We start from the raw sequence: 16,148 nt of genomic DNA on the forward strand, positions 1-16,148 counted from the left end.
TTTCACATCAAGCTTCAGAGTGTTGAGTTAATATGCTATCAAACCCCTACAGCCTCTCCACCTGCCATCACTATGGCAACTCAGGCTCACTCCAGGAGCTTTCTGAATTCAAGAAATAAAGTGAAACTCAAAACAAGGAGAGGGAAAATCCACACCTGTTCTCTGAGAACATATTGACAACACATCATCGCATTTCTATGGCCTTTCCTCTCCCTCAAGCTGTTGCAACATGAAAACCCTGAGTCTCCCTCAGAGTTACATGGTGCCTGACTTGTCCCCGGCTGCGTTAGCTGCAGAGCTAGCCGCGGCAGGGCTGTTGGGGAAGATCTTCTCAGTGGGGGTGACAGCAGGGCTTCCTACCCCAGAGGAACTGGAGCTGGAGGAGCGGTGCCCTGTGGGGGGCGGGCGGACAGGCCTCATGGGCGGGGGGCGCAGCTGGGCTCCGGCCAGACGGGCCGACAAGGCGGGCTTAAAGGTGGACATCATTTCAGAGGTGGAGCTGCTGCTGCGGCGCATGGCGGCGTCCGGGTCGCGGATCATGATGGTGTGGAGGGGGCTGCCGGGGTCCGAGTTCACAGGCTTCTTCATTGTGGTGTCCAGGGTATCCAGCACCACGTCTGGTGCTTGCTTGCCCATGTTTTGGCGCTCCAGCTCACGCAGCTCATGTAGGGCCGTGGTCATGGTCTTCTCTATGTCCTGACATACACAAAGTACACAGAAAATGTGAAAGGAGATAATTAATTTGATATAATTGCTAAGCCAAGCTAGGCTAAGTTAAATTTAGCAATGGCAGTAGCCACTGATGCTGAGAGTCTAATGCAGAACCTTCTGTGCTTTTTATTCAGCTCCACTCCCCCGTGACATAGGTGCCAGACTGTCTCTAACGTTTACACTGAGACAGGGCTGCTTCACCCAGACACATAGACAGACAGTACAGCAGGACATCACATCTGCCTCTGCTCTCCCAGACACCACCTCTCTCTGCTCCCTCTCCTCACACAGTACAGCCCAACACAACGGCACCAAATGAAGAGATTAACATCCCCTTTTAATGGCTGACACTCATTACCACAGTTACAATCGCACACACTCTCTCACACAATCACACACACACTCTCTCACACAATCACACAGACACACGTTTTGTTCTTCTATTCTCGTGGGGACCTAAAATGTATTTCCATTCAAAATCCTATTTTCCCTAACCCCTAACCTTAACTCTTACCCCAATTCTAACCCTAACCCTAACCCCTAAGCTTAAAATAGCCTTTGTCTTCATGGTCCCCACAAGGGAGCATTTTACTTGTTTTACTATCCTTGTGGGGGCTTTTGGGGATTTTAGATCTCCACAAGGATAGAAGAACCAACCCAACCCAACCCAACCCACCCACCCAACCCAACCCACCCACCCACCCACCCACCCACCCACACACACACCCACCCACCCACCCACCCACCCACCCACCCACCCACACACCCACACACCCACACACACACACACACACACACACACACACACACACACACACACACACACACACACACACACAAATACTCTCTCTTACAATCACACACGCACACACACAAACTCATTAGCACAATCACAATCAAGGTCATCAACATGGGCTCAGGCTGAAATAGGGCTCTGATAGGACCACTCTCATTAGCTGATCAGAACTTTTCCATTTCAAAATCTGCCTCTATTCCTTTTCCAGTTAGCCGACGCAGGGCTTGTGCTGCTATTATCAATGATCATTAGTACTCATTTCAGCATCGACATGAAATGCATTCTGCTTCCTGAGGCTGTTGGGGAGTTGCAGCAATGAGACAAAATCAAAATTGTGGAGAAAAAAATAAATAATATATATATATTTTTGAAATGGACAGGTGATTCCATTCCATATTGTGTGAGGTTTTATGACTGATAAGGTTACATGACATGGGGAAAAGAGGTTATGCAGTTATACATTGGGGAGAGGTAATACTTTAGAACCTGGGTCTGATAGGACAGTGAAGGCCTTACCTCTGCCAGGACATCAGCCTCCAGTGACTTGTGGTCCCCCAGGCTGCTGTGGCGTGTGGCTCCTGGTACGTGCCTCAGAGGGTGGCCCTCGGGGTAGACCTTCCTGTCAGCATAGTTGATGCTGCCCGCACTGCCAAATGTGCCCAGGCGACTCTTCTCCGTGCTCTCCATGCGACTCCTGCTCACTGCCACCTTGTGGGGGCTGCTGGGACAGGCTGCGGCCCGCGGGGGTGTGTCTGTGCCCCGGGGAGGGCTGTGGGTCTCTCCGCTGCGGCGCTGAGGGATGGCGGCCCCGTCAGAACGTAGCCTCACCCTGAGGAGAGAGACAACATCACAGTCACAAAGAGTAGTAATAGGTTGGCCCTGGACACTGATCTAAAAAAAAAAAACATTTCAATGGGTATTCCTTCCCAGTCATTACCCACCTCCCCATGACTCCTCCAAAGTTGCAGTCGAGGGAGTGTTCACACGGTGATGGGACGTCGTTTTTGGATGAGGCCTTGTCATCCAGCAGTGGTCCGCTGCTCGCCTCGCTGTCCGCCTTCTGACTGAGATTATCTGAGAACGCATCATCCCTGAAAGGAGAGAGAGAAAGAGAGGAGAGATGATAGAGTGTGGTAGAGATCTTATTTAGATGGTTGTTTATTCAAACTAATTGGTCCATATTTACAGCGGGCTCTGGTTTTCAATCTGCAGTCAGTTTATCTGATCCAGACAGATGGGGAGCCACTTCCCTGACTCCTTTTTGAACATTGATCATTCCAAAGTATTCCTAACACAGAAAGTAGCAATACGATATATAATTCTTACCTTACTGTTGACTCAACATCCAAATGGATTCATGAAACAGACACCAGCGATGATTAGTCACACTATAATTCGAGACTACGCGGCTCATCTTTCAAATGATTGTGTACATTTATAACGGGAATTAATATCTGAGGGTGTATTTAATTCATTCATAAGAGTTGAAAAACTTAAACCATGCTCTGGCCTTCTTTTTAGCATCTTTACTCCTGCCTCTTAGCCTGATTGACTGACATCAAATCCACATTTAATTGTGTTACCACTTAAGGTGCACTAGTCAGTGAGGTGTCTTTGAGCGAACACATCATGCATGATTTTAATGATTTATCTGTGCCTTCCCTTTGTGATATTCAGTCAAGGATCTTCCATTAGTGTTACTGATGTGTAGCTGAGCGTTAGATACACCTGCCATGTGTAATTACTCTCAGGTTTCTATCACTTTAAAGAGGGAGATTTGTTGAGGAAAACACTTGATTACTGTAAGACTGACTGTTTCCTGCCTGCCTGCCTGATTTATTGTCAGACTGCTCATCGTCCATCGCTGAAGCTTCATGTTTATGAATTGGTGTTACTCACAGGTCCTGCACCACAATGTACTGGTGTGGGATCAGTCCGTCCACACCGTTGTGCCGCCCCTCCCACCAGTCCTCGGAGGCGCGGTGATACAGCAGTAGTGACGCTCCCTTCTTAAAGGATAGCTCCCGGGGGGTGCGCCCCACATAGTCAAACTTAGCGATGGCCTCAATCTGCTCCACCTCTGTGGACATAAAGAACAGCAGGAGATAAACATTGTCACAACCTGGACCACCTTCATTTCCTGATGTAATGACATAACTCACACCCCATTGAGATGTGTGGACTGAGTAGCCTACCCTACCCTGGCCTGTGTGTGTGTGTGTGGCCCAATCCAACTGCTTCACTGAGTTAATTAAGATAAATAAGGAGCCCCTTGCTCTAATTACTAAGACCTAAACAATGAGAGCATGTCTTAATGTTCTCAGACAATGGCCTCAGGCCTCTGGTCTGGGCTTAAGTCCAGAGAACTGTAGAGTACACTACACTACTTCTCCAGACAGAGTTGTGATTGCAAAGAGCCTGTGAGGGCCGATAATAGCCAAAGAGGACAGGGGGACTCTATTTAATGGTGGGTTTGTTCTTCAGACTCTCAAATCAGACACAAGAGTCTCCAAGAGACAAAGAGCGAGAGGGAAAATAGGAAATGTCTGAGTTGAAGAAAAAGAAAACGAGAGGCAGCATTACAATATAAACTCTATTCTCTAATAGAGAGGATGGTTACTGTTTGAGTGATACACTTCGATTCCAAGCATTGTTGTGAGTTGAAGAGCAGCGGTAATTGAGTACCAATCAACTAACACTGTAGTCTGATCAGGGAACACTATTATCCCAACAGCTAGTAAACTGGTTGACAACACATTCAATCCAATGACTTGGTCCTTTAATGACATTATGGGTCCCAACCTACTCACACACCAATAGCCAGAAGAAACAACGTTCATGCTATAGACAGCCTCCTGAGAGAACATACGCACAAAGGCACAGGCTCTATTTGTCTGTAAGCAAACACCAGTCACCATTCAACCTTGGACCAGAGAACATTAGAGGACCTGTCTCTCACACAAACACACACACCCTGGGGCCAGGCTGATATCAATCACACAAACACACACACACCCTGGGCCAGGCTGATATCAATCACACAAACACACACACACACCCTGGGGCCAGGCTGATATCAATCACACTAACACACACACCCTGGGGCCAGGCTGATATCAATCACACAAACACACCCACCCTGGGGCCAGGCTGATATCAATCACACAAACACACCCACCCTGGGGCCAGGCTGATATCAATCACACAAACACACCCACCCTGGGGCCAGGCTGATATCAATCACACAAACACACACACACCCTGGGCCAGGCTGATATCAATCACACAAACACACACACACCCGGGGCCAGGCTGATATCAATCACACAAACACACACACCCTGGGGCCAGGCTGATATCAATCACACTAACACACCCACCCTGGGGCCAGGCTGATATCAATCACACAAACACACCCACCCTGGGGCCAGGCTGATATCAATCACACAAACACACCCACCCTGGGCCAGGCTGATATCAATCACACAAACACACCCACCCTGGGGCCAGGCTGATATCAATCACACAAACACACCCACCCTGGGGCCAGGCTGATATCAATCACACAAACACACACACACCCTGGGGCCAGGCTGATATCAATCACACAAACACACACACACCCTGGGCCAGGCTGATATCAATCACACAAACACACCCACCCTGGGGCCAGGCTGATATCAATCACACAAACACACACACACCCTGGGCCAGGCTGATATCAATCACACTAACACACACACCCTGGGGCCAGGCTGATATCAATCACACAAACACACCCACCCTGGGGCCAGGCTGATATCAATCACACAAACACACCCACCCTGGGGCCAGGCTGATATCAATCACACAAACACACACACCCTGGAGCCAGGCTGATATCAATCACACAAACACACTGGAGCCAGGCTGATATCAATCACACAAACACACACACCCTGGGGCCAGGCTGATATCAATCACACAAACACACACACCCTGGAGCCAGGCTGATATCAATCACACAAACACACACACACTGGAGCCAGGCTGATATCAATCACACAAACACACACACCCTGGAGCCAGGCTGATATCAATCACACAAACACACACACACCCTGGGGCCAGGCTGATATCAATCACACAAACACACACACACCCTGGGCCAGGCTGATATCAATCACACAAACACACACACACCCTGGGGCCAGGCTGATATCAATCACACAAACACACACACACCCTGGAGCCAGGCTGATATCAATCACACAAACACACACACACCCTGGGGCCAGGCTGATATCAATCACACTAACACACACACCCTGGGGCCAGGCTGATATCAATCACACAAACACACACACACACCCTGGGGCCAGGCTGATATCAATCACACAAACACACACACACACCCTGGGGCCAGGCTGATATCAATCACACAAACACACACACACCCTGGGCCAGGCTGATATCAATCACACAAACACACACACACCCTGGGCCAGGCTGATATCAATCACACAAACACACACACACCCTGGGGCCAGGCTGATATCAATCACACTAACACACACACCCTGGGGCCAGGCTGATATCAATCACACAAACACACCCACCCTGGGGCCAGGCTGATATCAATCACACAAACACACCCACCCTGGGGCCAGGCTGATATCAATCACACAAACACACACACCCTGGGGCCAGGCTGATATCAATAACACAAACACACACACCCTGGGGCCAGGCTGATATCAATCACACAAACACACACACCCTGGAGCCAGGCTGATATCAATCAAACAAAGAGCCTGATGACTTGGGACACGCGTAACCTTGGTGACATCCCATAGAGGAGAGACTTCATCACTACTTGTATTTGTAAGAAGTGTTGGCAACCTGAATGGACCGAACTGTCTGTTTGAACTACTAGCACACAGCTCAGACACCCATGCATACCTCACAAGACATGCCACCAGAGGTCTCTTCACAATACTCAAGTCCAGAACATACTATGGGAGGCACACAGTACTACATATAGCCATGACTACATGGAACTCTATTCCACATCATGTAACTGATGCAAGCAGTAGAATCAGATAAAAAAAACAGATAAAAATACACCTTATGGAACAGCGGGGACTGTGAAGAGACACACACACAGGTACAGACACATGCATACGCAAACAAACGCTAGCACTCTACACACACGTACATACACGTATATCGTAATATTGTTGTACGGTGGTATTATACATTTTGTATTGTAGATATGTAGTGGTGTAATGATGTAATATGATGTACTGTTTAATCTTTTGATTTATGTGTGATGTACAGTAAGTGCCTTAATGTGTTTGGATCCTAGGAAGAGTAGCTGCTGCCTTGGCAGGAACTAAAGGGGTCCAGAATAAATACAAATACAAATAGAGATATGCACATGTAGTGAGTGTTCAAAATGAAAAAGGAATCAAAGCTAGTCAGCTGTCAGATTGCACATCTAGATTTCCCTGTTAGGGAGGAGGGTGTGTGTGTACGTGGCAGGACTGCCCTTGACCACTGGTACTACAGCCACAGCCCAATGTGTGTCTATGGGCCAAACCAAACAGACCAGGGGTCAGTCGGGGTTAAACACATGTATCAAATCAATTGTCTCCCAGTAGGAGATTTCCAAGTCAACCAGAAAGCCCAATCAGTTCCATTAGGAGCTCCATCCAGGGGTGAAATGACCTACAGTGACATGGAGATAAAAGGAGGAAGAGGATAAGGAGAAAATAGGAGGAAATTGAGATGGAGTAGGAGGAGGTGGAGGAGATTGAGTAGGAGGAGGTTGAGGATAAGGAGGAGAGAGGAATAGGAAAGGGGGGGAGAGACAGAAGAACATGGCAGGGTAACATTGTCTATCTTTGTCCCCCTCGTTAAATAGAGCTCTTTCGCTTCCTCAGAAACAAAATAACATGTCTGCCTGTCTGCAGTGAGGGTAAGATCCCTGTGATCATCACAATATAACTCACAGTTTCTCTCCAAACAAGAGCAAATACTCAGAATAAAAACACAAGCTGATGGACACAACAGTCAAACTAGGCCCACAATGTGGTTTTATAGTATTTCTAATGACCTCATGTTCTAGATTCAGCTAGAAAGTGTTGCTGTGTCGGGCTGTAGGACCATGTCTCTAGACCCAGTGTGAGGGCCAGACTGTGGAGGGCGGCATCGCCTCAGGTCTGAGAAGAGCCAAGACAGGACCATGTGACTCACATTCCCTCCAAGCACACTAATTAAACAGCGGGAGATCACGATGCAGCGCCAAGAGCCATGCCCTGCCTGGCCTGCTTGGCTGTGCCTCTGTACTCTCCTCTCCTCCCACCTCTCTGCAGGCGGAGCTGTGGGGGGCAGTCAGCCTTTGTCCTGCTGTTTGGTTCAGAAGGCTGGAGAGGGTGTTGGCACTCATTACCAACACACCCATCACTACAGATGGGGCTGTTCCCCGGGCGCCGATGACATGGATGTCAATTAAGGCAGCCCCCCGCACCTCTCTGATTCAGAGGGGTTCGTTTAAATGCAGAAGACAAATTTCAGTTGAATGCAATTCAGTTGTATAACTGACTAGCTATCCCCCTTTCCCGATAGGGTTACCCTAGCTTAGCTTAGCCAAGAATAGTACAGTATGGGCCTGCCCATTGAGAGCTAGCAGATAGCATCTCTGGTGTTGTTACTCGTGTTTTGGTTTTCCGAGTGCATTTAGCCCAATTATTCTGTCAGGGCTCTGAGCAGAAAAAGGAATATACAAAAGGCACAAAGGAGAAAGTCCCATGGGACCCGTTTACTATCGCTGAACAAAGAGAGAGCAAAGGACGGGAGAGAGAGGGAGATATATATATATAGAGAGTGTCACAGGCCGGCTCATAGCCTGTGACAAAAATGAGGGGACACGAACAACAGGTATAGGCCAATTAAAAATGTTCTTTATTATAAACCAAACTATTAACTTTAAACTAAGAAAAAGGAATGAGGTGTGGAAGTATCATAATGTAAGGTGTATGTAAAGTGGATGGATGCATGAATCTGTGTGTGTGAATATGACTGAGTGAAAACTATGCAAAACTACAAAGGAACAAACAAAACAGGATCATACCTGGAGGAGCAGAGAGAGAGAGAGATTAGTGAAGCAGCAGTTTAAAGACCCTGAGCCCAGGTGACTCCAATCACTAACGACCCTTCTCTGCCTGCAGGAGGAACCGCCCCCTGCACTGCAGAGGGGCCGTGACAAGAGAGAGAGAGAGAGAGAGAGAGAGCTACACGGGGAGGGAGAGAGAGGGATAGAGAGAGGGAGAGCTACACGGGGAGGGAGAGAGAGGGAGAGAGAGGGATAGAGAGAGAGAGACGTGAGAGAGAGACACGTGAGAGAGAGAGAGAGAGAGAACGAGAGATCGAGAGAGAGAATAAGAGAGAGACGGAGGTTGCCAACATACAACCTTGTCTCAGGTTTGAAGCATGATGTGTTCCTATGCATCCCTATGTCACGTCTGCTCCCGCTCCCCCTCTCTGAGGTCGCCAGGCTGCTCATCATTACGCACAACATTCACCATCGTTACGTGCACCAGCTCTTCATCGGACTCACTTGGACTCAATCAAGTCATTGATTGCCTCCCCTATACCTGTCACTTCCTCAGAATCATCCCCATGTCTGCATTGATGTTGTTTTGTTTCTCTTGTCCAGACACTGTTTTTGCTTTGTTTCATGTCTATTTATTATTACATCTTGTCACAGTCTATCTGAGCTGTGCCTAGTTCTCTCCTTCAGTCTAAAGAAAACACAGAATAAGGTCAGTCAGCATGCAGGGCAACTCTATCTACACAGCCTTCTTATACACCAGATCACATACCTTTCCTGTCCAAATATCAACAGAGTCTACACTACCGGTCAAATGTTTTAGAAAACCTACTCATTCAAGGGTTTTTCTTATTTTTTAAAAACTATTTTCTACCTAGTAGAATAATAGTGAAGACATCAAAACTATGAAATAACACATATGGAATCATGTAGTAACCAAAGAATTGTTAAACAAATCAAACATTTTCTTCAAATAGCCACCCTTTGCCTTGATGACAACTTTGCACACTCTTGGCATTCTCTCAACCATCTTCACTGGAATGCTTTTCCAACAGTCTTGAAGGAGTTCCCACATATGCTGAGCACTTGTTGGCTGCTTTTCCTTCATTCTGCGGTTCGACTCATCCCAAACCATTTCAATTTGGTTGAGGTCAGGGGATTGTGGAGGCCAGATCATCTGATGAAGCACTCCATCACTCTCCTTCTTGGTAAAATGGCCCTTACACAGCCTGTGGGTGTGTTGGGTCATTGTCCTGTTGAAAAACAAATGATAGTCCCACTAAGCGCAAACCACATGGGATGGCATATCGCTGCAGAATGCTGTGGTAACCATGCTGGTTAAGTATGCCTTGAATTCTAAATAAATGACAGACAGTATCACCAGCAAACCACCCCCACACTATACCTCCTCCTCCATGCTTTACGGTGGGAAATACACATGCGGAGATCCTCCGTTCACCCACACAGCGTCTCACAAAGACACGACGGTTGGAACCAAAAATCTCCCATTTGGACTCCAGACCAAAGAATACATTTCCACCGGTCTAATGTCCATAATTGAAATGCATTCCAGGTGACTACCTCATGAAGCTGGTTGAGAGAATGCCAAGAGTGTGCAAAGCTGGCATCAAGCCAAAGGGTGGCTATTTGATATAAAATATATTTTGATTTGTTTAACACTTTTTTGGTTAGTACATGATTACATATTTGTTAGTTCATAGTTTTGATGAATTCACTATTATTGTACAATGTAGACAATAGTAAAAATAAAGAAAAACCCTTGAATGAGTAGGTGTTCTAAAACATTTGACTGGTAGTGTATATCTATCACAGCTTCGAAACAACCACATACAACCTTAACCCTTTACCCTCGTGGAAATTGAAATGTTTCTAACAAAGAACTATAAAAAGCATACATACGCATGACCATGGTAGCAATTCAAAGAGAACAGTTTGGAGATTATGGGGAAATTATCTGACCAAAGGTGAGGACACAACAATTCAACTGACACAAAACTGAATCCAAACATTACACCGTCAATTTTATGTGCATTTTACATTTACTGTACTTTTCGCAGCAATTGTCAATTACGAAATCTGAAAATACTCTGGATACATTCAGTAACATAATAAGAATATTCATGGACATTTTGGGGTAGGTGCAACATAAGAAAAAAACGGGTTTGAGTGAGAGGTCTAACTGGTGTCTTGAAGTGGCCACACACCTCTCCAAAGTGTGTACAGTACTGTAAGCAATTTCAATGCACTTTTGTGATTCAAGGAAATAGCCTTCAAATATAAAGTGCTTTTTTGAGCACTCCTAGCTTTGCCGTTAAGGAATTGAAGCAAGCACACTTCGAGTTTTTTTGTTTGGAACAAAGCCCTGCATCCCCACCATCACACAATTACTGTTGTTGTTTACGCAACGCAAAAACGTTCCATTATAAATCTCAATCTGGGTCAGGAGGGCATTATTAGAAAGCTTGTTCTATTCCCAACATGACTAGCTAAGTTATAAAATACAATCTTACATTGTTAGGCTTCACAAGGCACTGCAGACAAACAGATTGTAATTTTGGTGAGCATTGAATGGAGTTGTGAGTTCAATCATGTCCGAGTTTGTTGCGCTTGGTAGTACACACATTTAGAACAGCTGTCAGTTGAATCCCATACAGCACTGTAAAGTGGACAGCCTGAGTTCTGATATCATATATAGTATGTTAATGTACAGCCACTGAGTTCCAATTGAGGCGCTTATCAATGACTAAATCTGCCATTTTCAACCCGTATACGGGACCAAAGGGTCTGTGAGTGTAAAGGGTTAAAACAACCTTTTATAACCTTTTATCAACTGCTCATCAGCTCTATAAAATCTACGATACATCTGCTGTTGTAATTGATATTACAGATCAATCTGTGCATCTCTATGAGGGACATTGTGGTCCATAGATAAATCCCTGCCCCTGGTCTGTCTAACCACTTTAATACTGAACATCTCATTACATGAATTACATCCTCTATATACCACGACTACAGTACATTGGTGGTTTCTGCATCTGATCTCAATTATAATGGGAGGTCCAGTCCAGACACACTGAGCTGCAAAGCGGCAGTACACAGCAGAGCCACTGCTGCCTGGGGAGGGAGGCAGACAGACACAGACACAGACACAGACACAGACACAGACAGACAGACAGACAGACAGACAGACAGACAGACAGACAGACAGACAGACAGACAGACAGACAGACAGACAGACAGACAGACAGACAGACAGACAGACAGCAGGGCTACCAGACACAACCAACCTTCCATCATTAACATAGACAGCACAGGCTATGCTGTTATGTCATACTTTAGTAGACTATAATCATGTCTAGCACCATGACTAACATGATGACCACACGAGCGTTACGTGCGAGAGAGTTGAAAAATAAATGTACACATACATGTTATTCAATCATTGCATCCACACTGCTCGCGCGTGTCAACGAGCGTCTGCGTAGCCAGGCGCTAAAATAGAACTTGTGAAGCTTGACGCGCTGAAAGTCCCGCCTCTCCCATCTCATTGGTTTTTAGGAGCATTTACCCACGTGGGTGATTAAAAGATGAACTGAGGTACACAATCCAGTTCAGTTGGTGGTGGTAATGCACTTTAAAGTTGGTTGCCAACTGCCATATAAAATCCAAAGAAGAAGACGAAGCCTGAAGGAGGAGAGATTACTAAATACGAACTTGGTTTACCCTTTTATCTGTGGATAAATTGTCGGAGTAGAGGACCTTGTGCATTTCAGGTAAAATAACAACCCAATGTTTATATCCCAGGACAAATTAGCTAGCAACAGCAAGCTAGCTAGCTAAATTGCCATAAATGTTTAATGCTTTTCGACCTGTCCCCAAATTAATATAGTTGGTTCAGAGTTAATTTTGATATTTCAACCTTTGTGTCCTGATCGCGTCTGGTGTGGGTGGACAAATTCAACATTCGCGCGATGGCGGACGCACGCTCACGCCCGGTCTAGTCAGCATGTAAGAACCACAGCAGGATAAACAGCAGTTCAGTTACAAAAACAAACACAACCCACAGAGTAATGAAACTTAAGACAACAGCAGGAAAGCAAGGGAAACAGCACAAGCTTCAGGATTTTTTCAACAACCAATTGGTTATTCTGATTAGCTGTGTAGCCCGCTAGCTACAGCACATTTTATCTTAATCAATCACCCAAACCGTTCCTCTACAGCGTGTCTGAAGGAGTAAAGGAACCCCATGTTACTGACCGTCATCACTGGTGTGTGGCTCAGTCCCGTTGTCAGCCTCATCGATGGTGCCTGGTTCACTGTGGGGGCTGTCACTGTGGACACAGAGAGAGAGATGGACAGTCAGTCAATGGTCAACTCAGACACACCCACAACACTTGCATAGGTTACAGGGTCTAAACTAATGCCTTCTCCAGGAAAGATGAGTTACAGGTCATACTTGGATCAGTACCAAGTGAGGGATTAATTGAAGTAGGGGAAATTTATGTCAGCATATTTCTCTAGGAAGTAGTACATGTTATAGTTGGACCAGCTCCAGGTAAGGGATTAATTTAACTACGTAAAATATGCATATTGATGCACGCTAGCTTGAAGCCATCTCTGTGAATTTTGATATGCGAAACATTCCCAAACAGTATTATTGGCATCTGTGTAATAGAAATATAGTACACAGATATACACACACATACACACACATATTGACACCCCCACATACACACACACACTCACACATGCACACACAAAATCACCACATATGTTGCTGCTACTATTTACTACTGTATTTATTGTGCAGTTCTGTCAGTTTTACACCTGTTTACATGTACATACAGTGACTTCGGAAACTATTCAGACCCATTGACTTTTTCCACATTTTGTTACGTTACACCCTTATTCTAAAATGGATAAAATAATTGTTTTCCCTCATCAATCTATACATAATACCCCATAATGAGGTATTTAGACATTTTGCAAATGTATTAAAAATAAAAAACAGAAATACCTTCTTTACATTAGTATTCAGACCCTTTGCTATGAGACTCGAAATTGAGCTCAGGTGCATCCTGTTTCCATTGATCATCCTTGAGATGTTTCTAAAAATTGATTGGAGTCCACCTGTGGTAAATTCAATTGATTGTACATGATTTGGAAAGGCACACACCTGTCTATATAAGGTCCCACAGTTGACAGTGCATGTCAGAGCAAAGACCAAGCCATGAGGTCGAAAGAATTGTCCGTAAAGCTCCGAGTAAGATGGTGCCGTTTTACATGCCCCCAGACGATTGTGTTTTTTTGTTCGTTTATTTGCGTTTTTTAAACTTATTTTGTGCATAATGTTGCCGCTACCGTCTCTTATGACCGAAAATAACTTCTAGACATCAGGACTGCGATTACTCACCATGGACGAGCAGAATCCTTTTTTTCCTTTCACGAATCTGCGTGAAGAGAAGGCGGAGAAAGAGAGGCCGAAGGTCGAGCTGCCTTCTGAGAATTCGTAGGCGATCGAATAAACCCCCACTTCCCTCCATTCTGCTAGCAAACGTGCAATCTTTGGACAATAAAATTGACGAGTTACGCAGAAGATTAAACAACCAATGGGACATTAAAAACTGTAACATCTTATGCTTCACGGAGCCGTGGCTGAATGACGACAACATCAACATACAGCTGGCTGATTATACGATGTACCGGCAGGATAGAACAGCGGCGTCTGGTAAGACAAGGGGCGGCAGACTATGTATTTTTGTAAACAACAGCTGGTGCATGATATCTAAGGAAGTATCTCATGATAAGCTGTAGACAACGCTACCTACCGAGAGAGTTTATATCTATTATTTGTAGCTGTTTACATACCACCACAGTCAGAGGCGGTCACTAAGACAGCATTGAATGAGCTGCATTCCGTCATAAGCAAACATGAAAATGCCTATCCAGAGGTGGCGCTCCGAGTAGCCGGGGACTTTTATGCAGGGAAACTTAAATCCGTTTGACCAAATTTCTATCAGCATGTTAAATGTGCAACCAGAGGAAAAAGAACTCGGGACCACCTATACTCCACACACAGAGACGCATACAAAGGTCTCCCTCGCCCTCCATTTGGCAAATCTGACCATAATTCTTACCTCCTGATTCCTGCTTACAAGCAAAAATTAAAGCAGGAAGCACCAGTGACTAGATCAATAAAAAAGTGGTCAGAGGAAGCAGATGCTAATCTACAGGACTGTTTTTCTAGCACAGACTGTGTGCTGATATGATATGTTCCGGGATTCCTCCGGGATTCCTCCAATGGCATTGAGGAGTACACCACATCAGTCATTGGCTTCATCAATAAGTGTATCGATGACGTCGTCGCCATAGTGACCGTAAGTATATACCCCAACCAGAACCCATGGATTACAGGCAGGATACGCACTGAGCTTAAGGCTAGAGCTGCCGCATTCAAGGAGCGGGACTCTAACCCGGAAGCTTATAAGAAATCCCGCTATGCTCTCCGACGAACCATCAAACAGGCATCAAACGAACCATCAAACATCAATACAGGACTAAGATCGAATCGTACTACACCAGCTCTGACGCTCGTCGGATGTGGCAGGGCTTGCAAATCATTACAGACTACAAAGGGAAACACAGCCGAGAGCTGCCTAGTGACACGATCCTACCAGACGAGCTAAACTACTTCTATGCTCGCTTCGAGGCAAAAAACACTGAAACATGCATGAGAGTACCAGCTGGTAGGATCTCTCCCTGTCTGAGTCTGTAATACCAACATGTTTTAAGCAGACCGCCATAGTCCCTGTGCCCAAGAACACTAAGGTAACCTGCCTAACAACTATCGACCCGTAGCACATGAAGTCCTTTGAAAGGCTGGTCATGGCTCACATCAACACCATCATCCCAGAAAGCCTAGACCCACTCCAATTTGCATACCTCCCCAAAAGATCCACAGATGATGCAATCTCTATTGCACTCCACACTGCCCTTTCCCAACGGAGCAATTATTAGGAAATGGAAGACATACAAGACCACTGATAATCTCCCTCGATCTGGGGCTCCATGCAAGATCTCACCCCGTGGGGTCAAAATGATCACAAGAACGGTGAGCAAAAATCCCTGAGCCACACGGGGGGACCTAGTGAATGACCTGCAGAGAGCTGGGACCAAAGTAACAAAGCCTCCCATCAGTAACACACTACGCCGCCAGGGACTCAAATCCTGCAGTGCCAGACGTGTCCCCCTGCTTAAGCCAGTACATGTCCAGGCCCGTCTGAAGTTTGCTAGAGAGCATTTGGATGATCCAGAAGAAGATTGGGAGAATGTCATATGGTCAGATGAAACCAAAATAGAACTTTTTGGTAAAAACTCAACTAGTCGTGTTTGGAGGACAAAGAATGCTGAGTTGCATCCAAAGAACACCATACCTAATGTGAAGCATGGGGGTGGAAACATCATGCTTTGGGGCTGTTTTTCTGCAAAGGGACCAGGACGACTGATCCGTGTAAAGGAAAGAATGAA

At 45.8% G+C, this 16,148-nt stretch overlaps 1 protein-coding gene across 1 annotated transcript in view; it reads right to left on the reverse strand.

The window, feature by feature from the left end:
- Positions 1 to 255: 255 nt before the first annotated feature.
- LOC120064752 (SLIT-ROBO Rho GTPase-activating protein 3) overlaps positions 256 to 16,148 on the reverse strand; it is a 105,514-nt gene continuing 89,621 nt past the window's right edge. Inside the window, exons 18-22 of the mRNA XM_039015367.1 lie at positions 12,879 to 12,952; positions 3,407 to 3,587; positions 2,449 to 2,598; positions 2,024 to 2,336; positions 256 to 696 (exon numbers count right to left, since the gene is read on the reverse strand). Coding sequence (XP_038871295.1) covers positions 256 to 696; positions 2,024 to 2,336; positions 2,449 to 2,598; positions 3,407 to 3,587; positions 12,879 to 12,952 — 1,159 coding nt within the window. The remainder of the gene's footprint in view (positions 697 to 2,023; positions 2,337 to 2,448; positions 2,599 to 3,406; positions 3,588 to 12,878; positions 12,953 to 16,148) is intronic.

This window comes from Salvelinus namaycush, chromosome 20 (assembly GCF_016432855.1).
Source record: "Salvelinus namaycush isolate Seneca chromosome 20, SaNama_1.0, whole genome shotgun sequence".
Classification (NCBI taxonomy): Eukaryota; Metazoa; Chordata; class Actinopteri; order Salmoniformes; family Salmonidae; genus Salvelinus; species Salvelinus namaycush.